This window comes from Physella acuta, unplaced genomic scaffold (genome assembly GCF_028476545.2).
Source record: "Physella acuta isolate Inbredline_101_S28 unplaced genomic scaffold, ASM2847654v3 ptg001480l, whole genome shotgun sequence".
Classification (NCBI taxonomy): Eukaryota; Metazoa; Mollusca; class Gastropoda; family Physidae; genus Physella; species Physella acuta.
In genome coordinates this window covers 903,879-928,873 of record NW_026732995.1, presented here as the reverse complement: position 1 = coordinate 928,873, position 24,995 = coordinate 903,879, and the positions used below count along the sequence as shown (strand labels likewise).

The 24,995-nt window shown below is 34.7% G+C and overlaps 2 protein-coding genes across 3 annotated transcripts in view; both read right to left on the bottom strand.

Annotated features, from left to right (window-relative positions):
- Nucleotides 1-1,024: 1,024 nt before the first annotated feature.
- Nucleotides 1,025-14,748, bottom strand: LOC131928294 (uncharacterized). The gene is made up of 8 exons (XM_059284284.1): nucleotides 14,661-14,748; nucleotides 11,792-11,892; nucleotides 6,324-6,415; nucleotides 4,708-4,918; nucleotides 4,503-4,613; nucleotides 3,693-3,772; nucleotides 2,399-2,639; nucleotides 1,025-1,386 (listed from the first exon to the last, which is right to left on the bottom strand). The coding sequence occupies exons 2-8, from the start codon at nucleotides 11,858-11,860 to the stop codon at nucleotides 1,279-1,281; spliced, it is 912 nt and encodes a 303-aa protein (XP_059140267.1). The 5' UTR covers nucleotides 11,861-11,892; nucleotides 14,661-14,748; the 3' UTR covers nucleotides 1,025-1,278.
- Nucleotides 14,749-19,823: 5,075 nt separating this feature from the next.
- The window catches only part of LOC131928293 (32 kDa beta-galactoside-binding lectin lec-3), a 36,104-nt gene continuing 30,932 nt past the window's right edge, over nucleotides 19,824-24,995 (bottom strand). For both annotated transcript variants that reach the window (XM_059284282.1, XM_059284283.1), the window contains exon 8: nucleotides 19,824-20,149. In XM_059284282.1, coding sequence (XP_059140265.1) covers nucleotides 20,042-20,149 — 108 coding nt within the window. In that variant the 3' untranslated portion in view covers nucleotides 19,824-20,041. The remainder of the gene's footprint in view (nucleotides 20,150-24,995) is intronic.

Here is a 24,995-nt window from a genome sequence, read left to right as displayed (position 1 = left end):
GCGGCTACACCAGACGTGAGTGGCGTCTCGAGGGCTGGACAAGAGGGGCTGTTACTGCCAGCTTGAGACCACCGGTTGCAGGGGCGGGCTCATCTTGAAGGATACTCTTGAATTGTCCGATGGTGATTAGACGTGTCGACCATGTGGTGTTAGAAAATATGTGTTTATCATAAACCTATTAAATATAAAACAAAAACAGTTTAACACTTTGAGACCATACCGATTGAACGCTCATCGAAAAATATTTTTTTCACATACTTGGTAAAATGGCGCGTAAAATCATACATTTAGTTAATATCTGTAACAATTTTGACTTACGCAGTCCATCTTTATTATAAAAGGGAAGTTATCCAAAGTAAGTCAGGTGTAAATGTAAGTAGCTGGGTTATTTCTTCTATTTCTTCGTTCTTCGTTGTAATGTTGGGCGGGATTTCCCATACACAGTTAAGTATCGCATGTCCACACATTATACGCTATAAAACACATTAATTCCAGTTTCAGCCTGCTTTTTACAGGCTTTTATTTAAATTGCTTCCTCGTGCTTTTGTCGTGTTTCGTCATCGATCGAAACTTACGAGTGAAATTTCGACCACTACTAACCGACCGATTTCTCTTAAACTTGGCACGTAGGTCAAAACCCGATGACAATGCAAATAACATCATTTTTTGTGCTTTCTAGGTACTAGTTTCTCCGAAATAAAATTATTATATTATTATATTATTGAATTAGAAAAAGAAAAGCGTGAGTCGCTTCTTGAAAACCAGTCAAGGTATTCAATAGCGACCAATTCTTTTTATTTTTATTTATTTAAATAATAGTTCATTATCATGTATTTAAAGAAAATCATTTATATCTCCTTTTAAGTGCACTACTTCACAAAAGGTTGTTATCAAAACGTTTTTATGCATCACAATATATTGCTTCCATAGCCTTTGTCCATTTCTGTTTGTGCAGTTTTCCGATTGCAGATTTTTCTTTTTTGATGAACAAATGGCAACACACAAAAATATTTGAAAAAAGAAATTAATTTGCACATTTTATTTATTAGTCACCAAGTATAATATAATGTTCAATCTTTAAATAAAATAAAAACAAATGAAAATTTAATTCAAAGACAACAAATTTTTGAGGCTGTAATTAAAAAATGGTTTTCAAGAGTTAAATATTTAAAAACTAAATTGCTTATTTTTAGAAGTGGATTTGAAAGGTACATTTCCTTATTATTATCAGAGCAACTACTAAATCAATAACCTCTTTGGTAAATGATTTCCTGATTTCTATGTGGTAAGGATTTCGCTGACATGAACATTTCCACCATAACCAAAGTAATTGAGCTGCTCGATTTTGTGCTTGTAAGTGTACTTGTGTACACCTCTGTGGTCGATCTGAATATAAGAAATTGCGTAAAGTGTGACAAAAATAATTCCCTTTAAATAATAACAACGAAAAAATATTTAAACCTGAAAGGTAACGATAACACGCGAAATATAGGCCAGTATTTGAAATTTTATACTTATTTGAGAAATATATTTTACAAAATAGGTATTGGTCAAAACGCTTTATGCTTTTCTGCATGTTAAACGATATTAGTGTCAAAGCAAAGTAATAACTAAATAGGTAGAAATGCGACATACTTTATATTACATAGGCTACCAATACCTATTAGAAAAACTAAAACAAAATTATATATACATTATTAGTCTCAGCACCATATAAAGTGATTAAGTGACTAAAATGATTCCTTTAAAAACAGGCTATTTAGCGGTATTTTAGCGTACGTTTTATTAGTAGATCTATAGATCCAAATCTTATTTCAATAAAATAAATCATTTCTTTAAATTCTAAAATTTGAAGATGAGGAAAGCGAATCTTATTAAAGATGACGTCATTAGTATTGTGTATCGTTTTCGACATTCGATTTTTAATTCTATTTTTAATCCTATAATCAATGAAACGCGATTAGTGTTGTGTACTTTTTATTAACATTGTTTCATTTTGATGTAGGCCTATTTCTTACTTTGCCAATGATTGTTTTGTGCTATTAATATGTTCTCTAGAGCGTTCCTGCCACAACTATAAACACTTCTCCGGTTGCTTAATTAAATATGAGTTTCTACATTAGAATATGCCTTTATTTTTATTTTCCTTATTTCAATACAATTTAGTTTATACATTTAATGCATCCAACATTATTTTCAACATAAGTCAGTATCTTTAAATCCGCCTTACATTGCTGAAGATATTGATCTCATAGCCTCTGAAAATATGTGACGGATAGAGAAAGAGAGAGAGAGAGAGAGAGAATGAGAGAGAGGGAGACAGAGAGACAAATAGAGAGAGAGAGAGAGAGAAAGAGAAATACGCACATATGCTTATATATATATATTAGATACTGACCTCAATTTGCCCTGGCAGTAATGTAATCACCAGCTGAAATGGAATGTCGGCTTCAAATTTGTGATTAGGGTACACTTCTTCTTTGTCCCATTCATTATTAGTCTTGTGGTTTATGACAACAGCATTCCCATGCGCGTAACCAGTAAATCGGACATCGAAATCAAGGGTTACATCACGCAAGCTGTCAACAGTTGAGTTTTGTGGGTTCAAGCCAGAACCATAGGCCAGGAAAATTGTGAACCTGTTTTCAGAATAATCAAATTCGATTTTTAAGAAACAATAATTATGAATGTCTTTGCATTTAAAAAAAAAGATACCTTTTGCATCGTACTTATGCGTCTGGTTTGAAATAATTTTCCCTAGTTAAAGTATAATTAATTAAAAAATACAAAACTAAAAAACAGTTTCAGTATTCGGGAATGAAAAAAAAAATCAGCTACACAGAATTGTGAAGATACTTGTATTAAACTAAAAATATTCTCTTGTTAAAGTATTTGTATTAAAGTTTACAAAACTAAAAAAAAAATTTCAGCATCGGAGAAAAAAAAACAAACAACAATACAGAATTGTGAAGATATTTATATAGAACTAAAATTATTTGTGCACATACTTTAATAAAAATATATGTCCTTTTTTGAATCACCACTCTTCCTTAAATAACGTAGGATTATAATTTATAGAACCCCATCCAATTCATTAGAACAATTCCAAAACCTTCTCTCAATGAACAGAACACACAGAACAATGAACAAAATATCTGTTTAAAGCATTCGCATTAATTAATTTTTGTTAGTTTAAATCCTCACCCAATCTTTGAAAAACAATTTTTATAGACTTTAGAGCCTATGCAAGTCACGGGGAAAATGAAATGTTGAAAAGAAAGCATATAGCGTACATTTTAAATGAAATCGAATGTATATATATTATAATCAATTAGCGTTGCTGCCTCTATCTTTCTCTTTGCTCAAGTTAACTTCTGGTTTCTGTAAAAAAAAACGTCCGGTTTCTATTATAACTCCAGTCAAAGCTCATGTTCCGTTCTGGTAAAAGGTTAAGGTTAGAGTTGAGAATAAGGTTGATGTTTCAGCTAATGTATAGGTTTAGGTTTGTCAGCATAGTGCTCATTTTAGTTTTCCCTCAACGGGCTAATTATTTCATCTTTTTTAATAATTACCATCACATTAAATTAAGAGAACATTATTTATAAATTTCCTAAAGGAATTTATAAATTTGTCCTAAAAAATTGTAATATTGCCTATATGAAAGCGAATTCTGAGGAAAAAAACGTATTTACCTTTCTGTGTTTTTGGTTGGGAATCCATTGACGATGATCTGTTCTTCAGCAGATTCCAACTCAAGTTGAACCACATTTGGCTATTAAATAAGAAGTTACTGTTTCGTTTTTGCTCATTATAATATTTTCAAATTCACGTTTAACCGTAAAATTCACATTATTTAATTTTTACATGTATGCATTACAAATTAATTTTTTTTCAGCATTTATAACGCACTACAAATATATATATATATATATATATATATATATATATATATATATATATATATATATATATATATATATATATATATATATATAATCAGAGTTCAATTCCTCTTTTAGTAAAAAAAAGGTTTTGTTCAGCTTACCGGGGAGCGATACTAAAATTGTTGAAAGCAATAAAAATTATGTTAGTTCATATTTATTAACATTCAGACGACATTACAATAAGATATGAGAAAGTTTATTATATTAACAATTGCACTACGTTTATGGTATAAAAATTGTACTATATAATATTTAATCTTGTTTTAAAATATAGTATACATTTGATTGAAAAAAATATTTCCTTGGTATAATTTCTTTAGGCGTATAACAGGTTAAATTAGCTGTAAAGATGTATGCAGTTATCATGTTTTTTTAACAATATTTTTGGAACAGCCGTAATTTTTCAATTGTTCAGTGACGCTATATTGTTAAAGAATTTTTATATTAATGTTTCTATAACTAAAACATATATATTTAACAGATAGCAATGTTTCTCTAATAACTCCACTCTCACGCAAACATAAAGCATATATACACTTATAGACAAACACAACGAACCGAGTGGAAAATCCTGCTGATGTCAACATTACCATCAACATGTATGTAGTGGATTAGATCCTTGGACATCTGGAGCTTAAAATCTCTAAAAAACACTTCGTTGACGGACAGCTAAAAATAAATTTGAACCCAGGAATTTAAAAGTTTTAAATAGTAATTAATACACAACTATTAATATTTTTTAGCAAATAAAAAATGTACTTACTTCGAAAAAATCATGCAATAGAGCTATCTTGAACTCAAATTTTTCCCCTTTGGTAAATGGAATATTTTCAACTGTATATTTATCATCTGGCCAATGTCCGTCCTTTTTGTAGGTTAACTCCAGCCACTTTTGGTTAAAGTCAACTTGAACTTGTAGAGGTATATCTATACTCCGTGAATATTCCTCTTTGTCAGCGAGGCTCAGCAAAAAGCTGCAAAATAAAAAAAAAAAAAAAATAAACACATTTTCTCAAGCATGAGTAAGAAACATTTACAAACTTTGTTTATAGTGTAATAGCAAAATGAAGCGGGAGCATACGAGGCCACAGATTCTGTAAAGAATTATTAATAAGTTGAGGCACTTAATATTGCGTGCTTGACACTCTCGAATCTTAAATCTGTGTTGGAATTTTAGAAACCTTCTTAGATTTCACATTATATAATAATTATAATAATTAATTTTATATTATAAAAAATGCGAATATTATTATTGAATACGTTTTGTTTTCAAAAGAATTTTGTTTTATAAAGCTGCAGAATCAACTTATCTACATTTTGTATTTTGAATAAAAATGTCTGACATGAAGTAACGACATCTGATTTTAACACAGTATATATTACATTTTGTTTCTTACGGCGCTGTTTTCATGATTTAAATCAAATTTTTATCCGTGAAACCTGAATTTTTAAAAATAAATTTAAAATATTTTTTTTTGTAATTTAAAAATTAAAACATTTATTGAAATAGTGTAAAAAAGTCAAAGGAAGAGTCGAATTTTCTATGGTTGAAAAGACACAATTTTAAGAACTCTGGGCTTAACCCATCAACGCCTATCACGTTTAGCTGTTTATTACTTTGAAGTTTTTTCTTATAAGTTGACCCCATTACATGTCCGAAATACACTCAGTATTTTCTAAGGAAAAGTGAGAAGGAATCGATAACAGCTGATGTTAACACGTAGGAGTATGACAGTCAGTGTTTCTTCCAGACTTTTTTCTCCGGGGGGGGGGGGGGGGGGGGGGGCACTTGATATTTTCGGGCGGGGGGGGGGGGGGCGGTCAACATTTTTCCGGGTTTGGGGAGGGGGCGGACACTAGTAAAAGTATATATTTTCTATATAAATTCAATTTCGTTGGGGGGGGGGGGGGGGGCGGGCGGGGCGGTAGACTTTCTTCGGGGGTTTCATTTGGGTTATTTTTATAGGTGACTTTTCTTTGATAATTTAAACAAGCATGTAATTACAACTAGCTTTTGTCTGTTATTACTAGAGGTCGTTAGTAAAATAGATTTATTCTCCTTTTAAGAAAGAAAATTTTGGGGCCTTCTTAAAATTTGGGCTCCGGATTGCTGCCCTGTTATTTAAAGTACTATATGCCCTGTCATGTAAAGTACTATATGCCCTGTCATGTAAAGTACTATATACTGCCGGGCTGTTGTTGATTTTACATACCGTTCCAAAAAGCTTTTTTTCACCACCTCTTTTAAGTAAAAGGCGAAAAGAAATTGAAATAAAAACAATAATTCTTGAAATCGCTGAACACAAATGATTATATAAACCAGTCCTCGTTGCTACTGAGTAACTTTATCAGTTTTTAGATATTAAATATTTTGCTTACCTTTGGGAAGTCTGAGGAACGAAGCCTTCAACAATAATGGTCTTCTGGTCATCTATCGGGTACTTAATTTTCTCAGAGTATGATAGCATCAACTGGAAAAATAAATAAAAATTTATGTTAGAGGAAACATGATTGTATGGGGCATTTTTATGTTTACATTTGTTTACGTCCATATTTATGTTCATGCTTTTTAGTTCAAGATCAAGCACGTGTTTCTAATTATACAAAGTGGTTGGCTTCATTTGGCGTCACCGGATGCATGAACTGAAACTGCCATCCAGTCTCTAGGGAAATGTTATATATATATATATATATATATATATATATATATATATATATATATATATATATATATATATATATATATATATATATATATATAAAGCAATTTATGTCTGTGTGTCTGTCTTTAATGCATTACTACACCTCTCATCACATCGCCATGAAACTTTCGGAAGCTGTTGAGAATATTCCTTGGGAGGAATATTTCGAATTTGCAGGGGTGGCTCCTCGGCAGGGCGCGATTTTTTTTCTATGTACGGTATATAAAAATCAAAGTCGATTTTAGTTTGACACCGTTAATCCGATAGCCATGAGAATTTTATTTTTAATTTTGCATTGCTTCCCCCTGATAGGATGCGATTTGGCGCCCTGGTCTTTCCCGTGAGCGCTATGGCGACTAAGTTCGGTCTAAACAGTGTGATATACAATGGATAGGATAGGGCGTTACAAACACTCACTAAATTGAATCAGGCGTGTCCTCCGGCGCCCTGGTAGGGTGCGATTTTGCGGCAAAAAAAAAATTACTGTTTCTGTCACATGGGTCGCTGAGGGCCATGTAATACGTTTTATTTTAATAATCAGAAAAATTAATCAAGGTTAGATTATTAACTGGGATGTTTCTTTTTGTCTGTAAAAAAATCCAAGCAGTTTCGTCACTTTGCGAATGATGCAATTAGCATCTATTTTTAGACAATCCAATCAGAAATTGAGATCGAGCATCTAATAATAGACCATTAGTAATGCTAACATATTGCATCAGTCACACTGGTCTGTAAAACACGGCAAATAATTTTTACTTTCTCGTATATACGAAGTATAGAGAAAGTGTTGTAATCGTGCACAAAAATAACATAAAATTTTGACAGTTTTCACCGTTTTACTCCTCAGTCCTTCATCGCATCCGGAGTATAGAGGACTTATTTTAATCAGGCAAAAATTATAAATACAAATATATAAACATTTTGGCGTTTTATGCGTTATCGAGTCGTAAAAACTGGACTTTGCAATTCTGACCGTTGTCTGTGTGTGTGTGTGTGTGTGTGTGTCTGTGTGTAAACACGATAACTTGAGTACCGGTAGAGCTAGTTTGATGAAATTTCATATATAAGTATTTTATCAAAATCGTAGATCCTGATCAGCTTTTGAGCGATTTCCAATAACCGGAAGTGGTACTTTTTCTACTTTGAATTTTTTAAAAGCCTATAACTTGAGTACTATTTCAAACAGATAAATGAAATTTCACATGTAAGTCAAAGATCTAATTTTCTACCTTCTGTCAAATTTTGAGTAATTTCAGTTGATTGAAATCACTAATTTACGCTATTTCCGATTTCTCAAAAAACTAATGTAAATTTATAAAGGACTAATAATATTCCGCACTATTATGCACGTTTTATTTGGCGTTCGCTTGGTGTGCAATTCTTTTTTCTACGAGATTTTATTCTATTTTAAAAACTTTAAGTATTTAAAATGGATTAAAAATCATGTCTATATCCCGAGTTCCCATCCCCTTTTTTTTTAATAAAAGAATATTCGAGAAAGTTTAGGGGAGATCGCTCCCGGTTTATTGTACGTGTTAAAGAAAAAATCCTTTTCATTTGTGTAAATTTAGCGAATGACGAAATCTGCATCAGGATGCTATTTGGCACTCTGTTAGTTTTAAGGAGCCAAGGGCCGTATGCTGCGCCTATGCGGTAGTGAAATCGGGGGGGGGGGGGGGCTCCTGAGAGCGCACTTCTACCTCCCTGACACAATGGTGGTCATCGAAGTGTGTTCTAACTCATTATTTCGGTGAGTGATTAATGAACACTCAAGGATTTTTTGCGGTAGTGTGGGTAAACCTGTGTCACGATATTTATGATCCAAGCGCATGCATTGTTTACATTTAAATAACTCACTTTTAGAAAACAAGGTCACGCGTCTAAGAATATAAGGTTGGTAACGCATGGATGAAACCCTTCTTATATATTTCGTCACCATGGTCTGGGAGTAATTTAATCTACTTATAGTGCAATTCTGTATAAGCCCAGAGTGTTTAGCTACTTACCTTAATTTAGACAAGTAAAATAGTTTACCAGCAGACATATAATTATAGAGTTTCGTGGAGTTCTAAAATTTCATAAACTAACATACATATATCGGCTACATAATCATTGATTCTTCTTCTACTGCCATTAATAGTCAGCTAGCTAGTTTTTGTAACAGAAAACACTCTAGAAATATTTTTTTTTTCAAAATTTGGAATGATGTAATTTCATCGAAATTAATGCTAAATTTAATATTTTTTTACCATAACAAAATTTTGAAATTTTGAAAAAAAAATTTCTAGCGATTTTTCTGTTACAAAAACTAGCCAGCTAACTCTATTAAGAGGGTACTCAAATATCTTAGGGAATCAGATTAGTGAATCAAATGTTTATCACACTGACCACGTATGAAAGTCAACTGAGTCTTAAATGTAAACAAGTTGGGTAAATATTACACCAGTACCCTTGACCCGCCTCAGGGAGGTACGATTTAGCCGACTTGGACAACACCCACGTTTTTCCCACGTTTTCTTTAACTTGCTTTCTCTGTTTGTCTTTCCAATCAAATCTTGCGATCAAAATTTCTGGCACTTCCCAGTTAGCTAGCGCGCTGAAATTTTCAGGGAAGCTTTCTTTTGGATGACCATAGAATATTCAATTGTTATTATTACTAAATTGATCAATGAAAACATTTTATTGAGCATTTTAGACCGCTATATAATCTATATATATATATAATTCTCCTCTGCGAGCCATTAGAAAAAAAACGAGCGACGCGTAGCTCGCGCGCAGTGAAGCGAACGATCTCACGTCGCGACAGGCTTAGGGGCAGATAATTTAGTTTGAACCGACTTTAAACTTACAGGAGGTAACTATTACCACTGGTGGCCAGTTTGGGGGAGACGATATGGTCGAGTGGTTGGGCACACGATTGCTATCCCACTCGACACGGGTTCAAATCTATGTGTTCTAGTCAGTAACCAGCCCTCGTCCTAACCGCTATCAACTAACCTCTGACAATCATTCACTTGCGATTGAGACCGAAGAAGAAAGGGTCTCTCGTTTTTTACGAGTTGTCTTTTTACGAGTTGTCTTCGTTTACCCAAAAAAAAGTGAAAAGATAAAATCGATAGCAAGATTTCAATGCAAACAAACAGACAAAGACTAAAAAGTAGAAAATAATAATCATTAAAAAAGTTTTTAAAAACCCACGTTTTCTGATTGAACTAAAAAGTAGAAAATAAATACTATACATCACAATAATGCAAGCGATCACTCTACTATAAGCGATGAAAAACGTGGGGCGCCGTGATTTTCTTACAGTTTCTAATACTGTTGACTTTCTACAAGCTCCCTAATAAAAGTCAATAGTATTATCTAATCAATAGTAATATAACTTTTACTTCGGCGCCCCACGTTTTTCATCGCTTATAGTAGAGTGATCGCTTGCATTATTGTGATGTATAGTATTTATTTTCTACTTTTTAGTTCAATCAGAAAACGTGGGTTTTTAAAAACTTTTTTAATGATTATTTTTGCTTAAGTGATTAACCGGCAAAGAAAATCAAAACAATAAGTTTGTCGGTACCCTAGAAAAAAAAAAGGTGACCAGAAAGAAGCCCAAAAAAGCATACGCATAAAATAGCGCAAACAGAAAAAATGCGCACACAGAAAAATGAAAATTCATTGACATTTTTTACATCTCTTGCGACAGCCTTAATTAGTGCTGTCACAGACTGTATTGTTGGGTATGTTTATTATATTGTGTTTTACATGAAGTTGCATGAATGTAGAGTACCTGGCCAACGGAAGGACTGTCTGAGCGACTCGTCATGTATTTTTCCATGCTTTAGTGAGATCGCTCATTGACGTTAGGGGAGAGAATGTAATGTATAAAAGGTGGAGCGCAAGGTAAACAAAGTGTGTGTGATGATGTAATGTGTATGAAAGGTGAATACGTGGAACGGGTCACTGCGTGTGTGTATGTATCATGTAGTGAGACGCGAGGCCGGGTGTGTTGACGTGTATGTTGTTGTACGGAGTGAACGAGGGTACAAGGGAAGCGACTGGTCGGGTGACAGTGGCGTGTAGGGATGAATGCGGAGGACAGTTGAAGGTTGAGTGGGGAAGCAAGGAGGTTGATGTTGGGACTGGAGGACGGGAGATAGAGAAATAAAGAATACTGTAATAGCCTCAATCGTGTTGTGCTTTCTTTGAGATTCAGACGCCCTCACAGTGTGCTTGTCTGTGACTTTGTAGTAAGATGTAAAATGTCACCACGTCAGTTTGTTCTAGACTATAATGTAATAGTCATTCTTCTACTATGGAATATTATTATTATTTCTTATGGATCCATGTAAATAAAGTTTGAAGTTACAAAGCACTGTTGCTCGTATTCTTGGATGAACGAACCCACAATAACAACAGTATCATCCTATCAACAATATTACTGTTGTTACAAGTGCGTTGGGCTTGTATGAAAACTCAATTCAAACTAACTCAATTACATGCTATTTATTTTAACATGACAAGGTTAGCGTCACCCAACCAAAGCATGTACTGAACAGCATAATGGGCAGCATGTAGCCTATAAAACAGAAGAGCTATGGTTGTTGATATCATCTTGCATTCGTCCGCCGGTAAACATTTTCAGAAAAAGACCCTCAAAAACCTTCCATAACCTTTTTATAAGGAAACAAAGAGATGAAGTTTTAGTATAACATCAGGCTTTGACTCAGACCTACTCCTATGGCGCCTAAATTATTAATCTAATTAACTATTTAATATAGGGCTCAATTGGATCAATGAACCAACCTTGCGCCAAACCAGTTTGAAAGTTCGAGTTTTGTAACACGGTTATCAAGCTAGCAAAATGGAAATGTGCAACATCTATGTCATCTACACAAACACCCACCAACCTTAACTAACTATCCACCCACACATCTACCCACGCACCCACCGAACAAACTACCTACCCACCAAATCACCCACTTACCCGCCTACCAACCCGTATATATATATATATATATATATATATATATATATATATATATATATATATATATATATATATATATATATATATATATATTTAAGCTGAACAGACAATGATGAAGTAAGATGAATAGATTTTTTATCTATACATGTAAAATGACTTACATCGACGTTGCAGTTTACAGACATCAGGTTCAACAAGAAACCCATCAACGTGAGTTCTAACGCCAACATGTTGCTGCTCGTCACAAGCTCTGAAATGATAACTGTGACACCTCAACAATCATATATGGCAACAGTAACATCTTTACTAATATGTTATAGCAACAATAACAGCTTAAGAAATATGTGATACAAACAGTAAGTGATTAACAATAACTCGTCCATACGTATGTAGAAAATGCGCTAGAGATAAGGAGAGAAACAATAACACCACAGCGATTATACAGAGAAACAATAACAACATGTTGTAATGAGTTTTCTTTTATTTTGTTTATACACGTGGATAATGGTAGCAACACAAACCAGTTTCTCTCTTCTCTTCTCACACAGCAATGTTAGTAATGTCACTCTTTAGCTATAGCCTAAAATAAAATGGATGATCATCTGCACTTAATTGAATCTCAACTAAAGCCATAAACAATCACTTAATCGTTTTAGCTATAGCCTAAAATAAAATGGATGATCATCTGCACTTAATTGAATCTTAACTAAAGCCATAATCAATCACTTAATCGTTTTAGCTATAGCCCATAATAAAATGGATGGTCATCTGCACTTAATTGAATCTTAACAAAACCCATAATCAATCACTCAATCGTTTTAGCTATAGCCCAAAATAAAATGGAAGATAATCTGCACTTAATTGAATCTTAGCTAAACCCATAATCAATCACTTAATCGTCACTTCACCCCTAAGCTGGTTGGGGCACCACAAATAATTTTCTCATAATTTTCTACAATTTTTCTCTGTCTTCTGCTGCTCTAATTAACTTCCGACCTGCAGCCGAGTCCACCTCTTGCCGTCTATCACCCGATGTAGTCTTTGCCGTCCTTCTCCATTCTGGCAGCGTAATGTTTTTGACAAGCCATTGGTTCGTGTATCATGCTCATACCAGCTCAGTTTCTTTGCTTTACTATATTTATCAGGTTCTTAAAAGGACCAATCGATTTTTATCAGGTTCTTAAAAGGACCAATCGATTTTGCTATCCTTTACGGACTTCTTCATTTGATATGTGATCTCTGTATAAGATACTAATGAATAGGCCGTGCGGCGTCAAAACGGCCAATGACAAAACTTCAATACGACCCCGTCAATACGATCCTGTCAATTCGACCCCGTCAAATAGGCTGCCGACATATAGGCTCCCGTCATTTAGTTTTTCGACAACACGGCCCCCGTCATTACGACTCCCGACAAATAGGCTCCCGCCATTTAGTTTCTCCACAAAACGGCCCCCGTCATTACGACTCCCGACAAATAGGCTCCAGACATTTTGGCTCACGAGAAATATGCTCCTTTTAATTTAGCTGCCGACAAAAGAACCACTGACAATACAGTTTCTGTAGAGATAAGTCTCCAGGTAAAATTTGAATGTTATTGAATATGACACCTGCCAGTGAGCCCCATCATCAATATTCTTTTAAGTTAGCTTATCCAGCGCTCTAATTAAGTAATACAACGTATGCATCTCTTGTTCGGCAGGCCTTATTTTTATAATAGTTTATCTATTATAATAAATAGTATGTTTTAATTTAAGGGTCATCTATCTATGACTTCCATAAATGAGTCGATTTTGGCTGTTCCAACTCAAGTGTGTGGGGAGAGGGGTCCACGCTGTACATTCCTACCGACAGTATGCTTGTAGGTTATCAAAACAAAATGTCGTTATCCTGTAAACATCATTTTATATCATACACAGATCTTTTCTGTTGAAAATTAAACATTATCACAATTTTAGAATTCGTGAAATTTAGCTGTTAAGGGCTAGATTTGTTTGTGAATTGATGTTGGTTTATGAAAAACAATTTCATGCAGCCATTTAATAGAGGTTGTAGTGGGAATGGAGGTATGACACAATGGTTACTTTTATGCCAATAGTGGTAATTCGATTAATTTGACAGGAGCCAATATGTCGGGAGTCATTTTGTCGGAAGCCAATATGTCGTGGGTCCTTATGTCGGGTGCCAATATGTCGGGAGCCTATTTGTCGGGAGCCAATGTTTGTCGGGAGTCTATTTGTGGCGAGTCATTGTGACTGGAGCTCATTTGACGGGAGCCAATAAGTCGGGGCCCTTTTGACGGAGCTATTTTGATGGGGTCGTTTTGTCGGGGTTCGTTTTGACGGGGTCATATTAACGGGGTCGTTTTGACGGGGCCGATTTGTCCCGGGCCGTTTTGTCCCGGGCCGTTTTGGAGGTGCACCGAATAGGCGTAACCATCTCATTTCCTCGGTCCGTCTCAGGAGGGTCCATACTTCGTATCCGTACAGGAAGACGGACATTACAAATGACCGCATGAGCTTAACTTTTGCGCCAGTCAGATCAAGCACTTCTTAACATTCCTAAGTGCTGTTTTTTGATGGGGTACTTCTTATAAAATTAAAATTTCGTTCCCCCATGTATCATGTAGCCATGGTGCTTTAAGGAGTAAACCTCCACAATTTGGCAATTTGCCTGTATGTCTAATACTATTTTACTATAGGGGTTGTTGGCCATAAACTCTTTCTTCCCGGCATAATCACATAAATCAAATTCCATGAGAATTATTGTCAGTTTTAAAACAATATTTTAAATACAATTTTAGTTTTTAAAAGTATAACTTGTAGTTTATCCTACAGAAATTACGTAGTTGTATCATCATCTACGCGATAATCAGAATATGTTTTACGTTTATTAAAAAAAATTCACAAGTCTATTTTACTGAGTAAAGTGTAAAAAAATAAAGTTTTAGTTTTAAAATTTGCACATTTTATTTCTATATTTTGTTAGTACTCTTTAACAAAACAAGTTTAAATCTAAAAGACAGCTTACCTAACCACCTAAATGATTGTAGATTTCGACTGTTAGGGGCTGTGTTTTCTTGACTTGGGCTCTTGAGATAATGAATAAAAAAATAAAACTAGTTCGTGGCCCCAAACTGTAAATGAAGATTAACTGGATGCAAGAAATTGGCATTAAGTTAAGCTGTGTTTAAGCTGTGTTTAGCTGGCGTTAAGCCATGTTTATTTGACGTGAATCTCTTTATTGTCTGATGAAATCTGTCAAGTAATGATTACACTAATCTACAGCGAAATAAACTTGTTGAATGAAATTTAACTTAAACATGGTGAGTTCACTAGGTCTGTGTTAAGACATGGACCTCAATCCCACTAGGTTTGTTTTAACAAAGTCTAGGCCACATCTCTAAACAAGAAGTCATTTTTGAAGCTCTTATTCATTGTAATTTTAAACTCCAGTTGTTCGCTGTGGTCCTCTAGTTATGCTAATCAGTTCGACCTTTTGCTAAATTTTCGCAATCTACTTTACAATACTCTACTAGGTAACACGCAGACCTTCTTTACATTCCGTATATGTTAAATCAATTGCCTACTTTACATTCCCCACATGGTGACACACTGATCTATTTTACATTCCCCACATGGTGACACACTGATCTATTTTACATTCCCTACGTGGTAACACACTGACCTATTTTACATTCAATAAGTTGTAACCTACAAATCAACTTTACATTCCTTACGCGGTAACTCATTAACCTACTCTTAATTTCCTACATGGTAACACGCTAACCCATGTAAATAATGTACACTACACGGTAACCCGGTACACCTACTTAGTTTATTTTTCTTGTTCAATTAAAAGTTTTATCAGTTCTAAATAAATAAAAATAAAACATCATCACAGCAAATAAAAAAAAAAAGAATGACTTCATTCTGAATGTGACGTTTGGACGACAGCTCGGTCGGCTTTCCACTGAAATGACGTTTGTGTCAGCAAAATGTCACATTTGATAGGCGATTGTTAAACTCGAAATCACTGCGTTTTCCTTGGACAACTACAACGTTTGTTTATATATATATATATATATATATATATATATATATATATATATATATATATATATATATATATATATATGTATATGTTACGGTCAAAGCCCGAAGTGCGGCCAAAGCGCGGATTGGCCAGCCAATCCGCGCATTGGCCGGCTCTCTTGGCCAAAGCCCGAAAAACTTAGCACTAAGATCGTATTTCGTACATTGGCCTGCCAATGCGCGCACTGGCCGGGATGTCCTGGCCAATGTTCTATCTAGACTAAGTTTTGATTGCATTTTCATTATTCTGGGTGCGTTTTCATTGAGAGTAATGTATTGTTTAGCTCTTGTTTGTATAGCATTCTATTTGCAAGGCGACATGGATCAAAAGGGCCGTCAGACCATGAGACAGACATAGCAGATGACTGTCAAAAGAAAAAAAATGTAAATCCATGTTAGTTTCCATATATGGGCTCTCGATAAAATAGTAACTGAGGAAGATGTTGAGAACATTGAACAAGAAATGGAGGTTGCCATAAATGTAACGACATCCTCAGCTAACACATCTACTGCCGTGGCGGAACGCCCAGACCAGTTGCGTGACAATAATGTGGCCAACAGATTCTGTATAGTTTGTGAAAAACATTGTAGTGCAGCTCATTCTTTTGGATCCTGTGGCAACGATGTCCATGCTATTTGTGGAATACCCAAATGAAGCACACGAAGGGTACGGAGGGAACATTACCTGCAGATTGTGTCACAACAAACAAGATATCATAGAACACAGATCAGCAGCTCATACTGGCTTGCAAACTCAAGGTGCTAAGATGCTTAAAACATCAAATACAAAATTTAAAGATGGTGAAGTGGGTGACAATGTACGCATCCGTTTTCCAAATGTTGACAGAGGTCACGGTGATCCCCGGAGCGTGATTGCAGTTATCATGAGCGTCGAGGGCGGTTTCTACAAATTAGGAACGGAACATGGTGTTCTAAAACAACTGTATGCTAGAAGTGAGTTTTCAATTCTTCATGAAAAACTGCTCTTATTGTCGTCAGTTGACACTGAGGAAAATTCACTACGAACCATCGCATCTTCACACTCATTGACTGGGGACCAAGGCTACACTCGCTGCAATTGCACAACTAAGTGCACAACAAATCGCTGCAAGTGTAAAAATAACAAGCTGCTATATAATTCTAAATGCCATAAAAGTTCAACTTGTTGTAACAAATGATGATATTGATAGATTGAGACTATAGTACAATAAAAAATTTGAATGTTTCTGTCATTTACTTTAATTAATAATCAATAAAGACTTAATTTCATGATCCTTACGGCATAAAAAAAAAGCAAAATCTGCTCATGATCTTCTAATTCGGACTTTGGCCGGTCGTCCCTAACCAGATGATCTTCTAATTAAGACTTTGGCCGGTCCACCATGGCCAGTCTGCGGATTGGCCGGCCAAAGGCCGAAATCAAGCAAAGCTTCGGACTTTGACCGACCTATGGGAGGCGATATTGGCCAATGCGCGGATTGGCCGGCCAATCCTAGCATTGGCCGACTTCGGGCTTTGACCGTAACATATATATATATATATATATATATATATATATATATATATATATATATATATATATATATATATATATATATATATATATATATATATATATTCAGGGGTGGACTGACCTGCCGGTCTATCGAGAAAAATCACGGTGTGGCCCCAGTTTTAAAAAAACCTGCTTAGTGATGATATTTACATACTTTCCTATAGTGATAATTAATTAAGACAGAATTAATTGATATTTTACAATAAAAAGTACTATTAGGCGCACTATTATACTCACTGTTTATTTTCTCGCATACAGAGTATAGAGAAAGTATAGTAATCATGCACAAAAAATCACCTGAAATTTGACAGTTTTCACAGTTTTACACCTCAGTACTTCATCTCATACGGAGTATATGGTCTTATTGTAATTGGGCAAATTATAAATCCGGCCAACGGAAATTACTTAAAATTTAAAGGAGGCAGAGAATCAGATATTTTATTTATTTGTCAAATTTCGTTTATCTATCTATCTATCGTTAATCAGTACTTAAGTTACAGACTTTTGAAAAACTAAAAGTAGAATAAGTTCCACTTCAATTTATCGGAAATCGCTGAAAAGTTGACACAGAACTACAAATTTGAATATAATACTTATATATGAAATTTTATCAACCTAGCTGTAAAGGTACTCAAGTTATCATGTTGACAGACAGACAGAAACACACACACACACACACACAAACATACGGACAGAGTTTCTTAGTTTTTTAACCGACTCGATTACGCATAAAACGCCAAAATTTTGATAAATCTGCATTTATAATTTTTGGTTGATTAAAATAAGTCCCCTATACTCTGTTTATGATTGGTTGATATGATGAAGAACTGAGGTGTAAAACGATAAAACTGTCAAAATTTCATGTGATTTTTGTGCACGATTACAATACTTCCTCTATACTATGTATATAAGAAAGTGAAAATGGATAAAATACGTTTTAATAACAAGCTTTTATATAATAGTGTACTACAAAGGAGACGAAGAAAAAAGATTTTCTGTAAATATATATGTAAGGGGCTGGGGAGTTATTTAATTATTTTATTACAAAAAGGTGAATGTCTTTTTGTGTTCCTCTGAGGATTGTTGTGGTTTCTAGTTAAGTAGTCCGCTATTCTGGCGCTGATATGATTAGGATTTAAAATGGTTTATAATTGCTTTGTCTTGTTTATATTTTGATGTTATTTATGCAAACATTGTTTAAGGAGTGTGACTCCACTTTGCTTTAAGTCCTGAATGTTACTTATTATTGTATTAGGGACTATTTTCTTGTGCGTAATATGGTTTTTTTTGTTCGTGAATGTGGTGTGTGGACAGGGAGGGACATTCTGCTGGAATGTCGAGGCCTGTGTGTTGAAGAGTTTCTGTGTCACATTTATGTGGTGTATGGAGGGGGGGGGGGTCCGAAATTGGGTGTTTTGTCTCTTTGAATTCTGTTTGTTTTGTATGTCTTGAGTGTTTTGTTTTGTCTAGATTCTAGTTTTTTTATGTAAATTTTGGTTCCATATTTTTGTTAAATAAATTTTATTATATTGTTAAAGTTTTTGTTTTATTTTTAGTAGTTTTTTTATTTAGACTAAGGTTAAGGTTAGGGTTTAACAACTGTGGGTTCTACCACGGTTGCACTGACCGGACAGATTAGTTAGTTAAGCCTAGGGAAGGGTAGATAGATTTTAGGCTAAGGTATCCCACCCCCCCCCCCTTAGCAGAGCTTACAAATAATAACTAGATACATGGTCCGTTGATGGAGAAATACATCAGGGGCTAGTTTGATAGTGTTGTCTTTTCTCTAAACTGAAACCAAAACCAAAGTCACCAATCCAACTTCAAATTTTATCGGACACGAAACATGTCGTTGAATCGGCATTTAAGCGAGATTTCACCCTAATCTACATGTAGTTACTGCACATTCATACTAAATTTAGTTATAATCAAACCCCTAAAACTTGCACTTAAGCTCGCATTTAGGACGTCTATAGCCTACTATAACGAAATAGAATTTATATAGAATATATACTTTTACCGTAAAATTTAGTCCGCCTCCACCTCCCTCCCCCAAAAATATATTTTCATGTGCCCTCCTACGCCCGGGTAAAAAAAAAGTCTGAAAGAAACACCGGTGGCATTTGTAGATCATACAGATGAAAGGTAGACCTACTCAATCATTCAAAAAATATTTCAGGGGTAGGGGGGGGGGGGCACTTGAGGTTTTTTTTTTGGGGAAGGGGACGGATTAAATTATCTGGGTAAGGGTGCCGTCATTATATAAATTGTGACTACATGTCCATTGTAGCATAATAAATCCCATTTCCACAAAATGGGACAAATATAAAGTGTGTTGGCATAAATAATTTGTATTTGCGTTATTTTTTCTGTTAGCACAGTTTTCCTGTTGCGCATTTTTTTGGATGGGGGGGGGGGGGGAAGAGGGGGTTTCAGATAAAAACATACTTGATTGACAAATGGCAACACATAAAAAATATTTGAAAAAAAAAAACAACAATAAAAACCAATTAATTTGCTAATTTTATTTATAAATCACTAAGTTTAATAGTATGTCATTCTTGCAATAAATTCAAAACAAATGAAAATTTAGTTAAAAGTTACAAAAGTTTTGAGGGTGAAATTAAAAACTGTTTTCAAGGATTACATATTTTAAAACTAAATTGCTTATTTTTAGAAGTGGATTTAAAAGGCACTTATCGTAATTATTATCAGAGCAACTACTAAATCAATAACCTCTTTGGTAAATGACTTCCTGATGTCTATGTGGTAAGTATATCGCTGACATGAACATTTCCACCATAACCAAAGTAATTGATCTGCTCGATTTTGTGCTTGTAAGTGTACTTGTGTACACCTTTGTGGTCGATCTGAATATAAGAAATTGCATAAACTGAGACAAAAATATCAGTGTGTGCGGCTTAATTCCGTTTAAATAATAAAAACGAAATCACATTAATACTTGCCATCGGTACCAGTTACAAGTGAATTATAGGCCTATATTTTTAAAATGTTATACTTCTTTGAGAAATATTTTGCAAACAAGTTATTGCTCAAAACGCAAGGGGCTTTTCTGCATGTTAAACGACATTAGAGTAGTATATTAGGTCCCTTTTGGAGCGAATGGGTGAGCAGGATGCGGATGCGGATGCGGATGCGGAACAAAGGCTATATAGGAAAATACTCCCCCAGCCTGGTACAATGACATATAGCAAAATACTCACCCACCTGGGTAAGTGGGTGAGCAGCCTGGTACAACGAGATATAGTAAAATACTCCCTGGGGGAGGTGGAGGTACATCCTCATATAGTAAAATACTCACCCAACTGGGTGAGGGTGGGTGAGGGTGGGTGAGCAGCCTGGTACAATGAGATATAGTAAAATACTCACCCACCTGGGTGAGGGTGGGTGAGGGTGGGTGAACAGCCTGGTACAACGAGATATAGTAAAATACTCACCCACCCTAGGGTGGGGGATGCGGATGCGGAGTAGGTCAGTAGGTCACCACCGGTGACCTTGTGACGTAATCAGTGACCTAGTTACGTAATTTTAATGAGTTTTTTAATTAGTTTTAATGAGTTTTTTAAATTTTAATTAATTTTTGACCTAGTTACGTAATTTTAATGTGTTTTTTAATTAATTTGATTTTAATTACTTTGTTTATATTGTGTAATTTTAAAATGTTTATTGAGTAGTTACGTGATTGGATTTTAATTTTTTTAAATTTTTAAATTTTTTTAAATTTTTAAATTTTGTAATTTTAATTATTTTAATTAGTTTAATTATTATTAACTTATTTTAATTAGTTTAATTATTATTAACGAGTTACGTAATTGGAGTTTAATTTTTTTTTTTTTAAATTTTTAAATTTTTTAAATTATTATTTTTTAATTTTAAATTTTATATTTGTTTATTTGTTTACTTGTTGTTTAATTTAATTACTTTGTTTATTTTGTTTTGTAATTTTTATTGACGAGTTACGTAATTGGATTATTTGTTTGATTTTTAATTAATTTGATTTTAATTACTTTGTTTGTGTTTTGTCTGTTTATTTTTAATAAGTTTAATTAATTTGATTTTTATTTAAATTTTTAATTTTTTAAAATTTTATTTTATAATTAGTAATTATTTTAATTTGATTATTAGTTTGAAATTCATTTTATTTCTTTGATTTCAATTACTTTGTTTAATTTATTTATTTGATATATTTCTTTTCTTTGTTGTTTAATTTGTTGGTTTGTTTATTTTGTTGTATGTATGTTTTAAATTCTCCCCTACAACGACCGTGTACAAAAAACAGGTTAAATTCTCCACCACAACGAACGTTACAAACATAGAACATTCATTAAAGATAACGATTAACAACACCTGTTACTCGCTAATGGCACCCGGCACGTATCGATTCACCAGCGATCCTTTGTTCTTATCAAACACCGTACAAGGGTCAAGTTCATATCGATCGCACCCACTGACCATCAGTATGATGGTCCACCTATGTGTAATTTTTATTAACGAGTTACGTAATTTGATTTTAATTTTTTAAATTTTTAAATTTTTAATTTAATTTTATAATTAGTTTAATTATTATTAACGAGTTACGTAATTTGATTTTAATTTTTTTAAATTTTTAAAAATTTTTTAAATTATTATTTTTAAATTTTATTTTTAATTGTTGTTTACTTGTTGTTTAATTTAATTACTTTGTATAATTTATTTGTTTGAAATTCATTTTAATTAGTTTGCTTTTAATTTCTTTGTTGTACGCCGTTTGAAATAAAAGACTAACACTAGCGTGTACTAGAAAGTGTCATTGTGTATAACATCCATTTAACCACAGCTGTTACTTATTAGCGACAGCTTGTACTTATCGATCCGCCCGTGAGCCTCCCCGGCGCTCCCCGTGGTTGCTTAATAGCGGACTCACTGAAGCGATCACAACAGGTAATTAATCGAAACCATTAAGTCCCTCTCCGCGTTAAGTGTGGCGACAGCTGGTGCTGTAATTAGTCACGGCTCTCGGCTTTTTTCATTAGACTTCAGCTGTACATGAACTATGTTCACATATCGTACCCCCGGTCATTCTTTGATCAAATTAAAAAAATTTTGTTTCCACATGTCCTGCGAACCGTCCCTTGCTATGTATGAAAGATTAATGGTTGTAACTATTCGCTTATAGCGAGGGTCAGCGAAAACAAAAATATATTTAAGGGTCGGAATTTTCTTTCAACCACCGTTAAGTCAGGTTTTGAGACGAAACGAAGTCTCGGTAGGTTCGTGTTTTTTAATGGGCGACAGGGCGACTTGATGCGTTGGTACGTAGGTATGCGGGGTTAAGGTTCTATAACTCTATATATTTAAATACGTTTTTTTTATTCAAATGAGTTTACTCCCCCTAACGTAAGTACATGTAAAGAGGGATTTCCTATAGATCTGTAATGAATTAGGCCTTTTTGACTATGACTTGTTGCCCAGGTGTTGACATGATACGCTTTTTTGAGATATACATACACACACACACACACACAAACACACACACACACACACACATGCGCGCGCGCGCGAAATTCATACTAGGTCGGTAATGGCGGAGAGAACTTATAGGTATACATTATCATGGCGACAACAAAAGCGACTCTTATTTTATTTACATGAAAGCGTGTTTTCCAAAAAGTGTCACCATGCCATTGTCATTTTCGCAGCGGGGTTTATTTTAAGTGTACCCCGTGCACGGTTGTTTACATTTTAAAAGACGTGTCGCGTGTCTTCCCCTTACGGCTTCCCTAATAGAGAAACGAGAGGAAAGACAACTGTTCTAAAATTAGAACAGACTTGTCTACACACACGAGTATCGTCCCTTGTGAAAAAAAAAATTCGCGTCAGATTCCTTAACTAAACAGTCAATTTCTTTAACAAGTTAAAAAATAATTTAGGAAGACAAGGGTTAACAACATTAGACGCTACCGTTTTTGTTTCCTGTGACGACAAGGCACAATACACTTTTGTATTTTATGTCTCAAGTAGAGGGTGGGATATTTTTTCTTTGTAAGCGTGTTGTAAACAATGGGTAGAGGAAGCGATTACTAGGTAAGAGGGGAGAGAACGTGACGTACATCGCGATATTTGAAAACATGGCGATGTTTAACCTCAACCAAAAAAGGCAATGAACCTAGAAGGAAGACGAATATATATCTTAGTCTTGCAGCAGATTACCTCCCCATGTTCGCTTTAGTATTACAGTTTTCATCAAACTTCTTTTTGACTTGAACTTCGTTAATTTTTAAGCAAGTTTACTTATACATAATACACTACGTCTAATGACAAGTTTTTATTTTTACCACTCAATGTATTTTCTTTTTCTATACCTTACATTGTCATCTTAATTTTTGATCACCTTAGTAAAAATTTGCTTAAGATTATAAACTTCAAGTTTTAAAAAACAACAACGTCGTGTCAAATGACACACCGTTTAAAATGTCTACATTTAAAGTTCACCAAAATAATGACGTAAAAACTAAATATCATATGACATTAGCATACATATCATTCAATCTAATCACTCTAAAGTACAAATCAATAATTTTTATTGATTAAGGGGCTGGGTGAGTTAGTTTTTATTCGGGTGCCCAGGGAAGGTTTGGAGTTGGCTAGGGGCACCGTTCATACTAGAGTCGGTGACACAGAGGGATGTTTCGAAGTTGATACATCCATGTTTTAGAATTGATAGGTAGAGAGTCCATACTAGGGTCGGTGAAGTTTTCACCGAGGCAGGTTACAAAGTTGGGACATGCATGTTTAGGAATTGTTGGCAGTCGCGTTCATACTAGGGTCGGGGAGTTTTGCTAACACTGAGGCAGGTTGTAAAGTTGGTACAGGCATCCTTGGAATTGTTAGGGGCCGTGTTCATACTAGGGTCGGTGAAGGTTGGTTTTGAACTCGGAACATGTATGTTTTGGAATCGGTAGGGCTAGAGTTCATACTAGTGTCGGTGAAGGTTGGTTTTGAACTCGGAACATGCATGTTTTGGAATCGGTAGGTGTAGAGTCCATACTAGGGTCAGGGGAGTTTTTGTTAACACCGAGGTAGGTTGCAAAGTTGGTACATGCATGTTTAGGAATTGTTGGTAGCCGAGTTCATTCTAGTGTCGGTGAAGGTTGGTTTTGAACTCGGAACATGCATGTTTTGAAATCGGTAGGTGTAGAGTCCATACTAGGGTCAGGGGAGTTTTTGTTAACACCGAGGTAGGTTGCAAAGTTGGTACATGCATGTTAAGAATTGTTGGTAGCCGAGTTCATACTAGTGTCGGTGAAGGTTGGTTTTGAACTCGGAACATGCATGTTTAGAAATTGTTGGTAACCGAGTTCATACTAGGGACGGGGGTGTTTTAACCGAGGCAGGTTACAAAGTTCGTACATGCATCATTGGAATTGTTAGGGAGAGTTAAACTAAGGTCGGTGAAGTTTTCACCGAGGCAGGTTACAAAGTTGGTACATGGATGTTTAGGAATTGTTGGCAGTCGAGTTCATACTCGGGTCGGGGAATTTTGTTAGCACTGAGGCAGGTTGGAAAGTTGGTACATGCATGATTGGGAATCGTTGGTAGCCGAGTTCATACTAGTGTCGGTGAAGGTTGGTTTTGAACTCGGAACATGCATGTTTTGGAATTGTTGGTAGCCGAGTTCATACTAGTGTCGGTGAAGGTTGGTTTTGAACTCGGAAC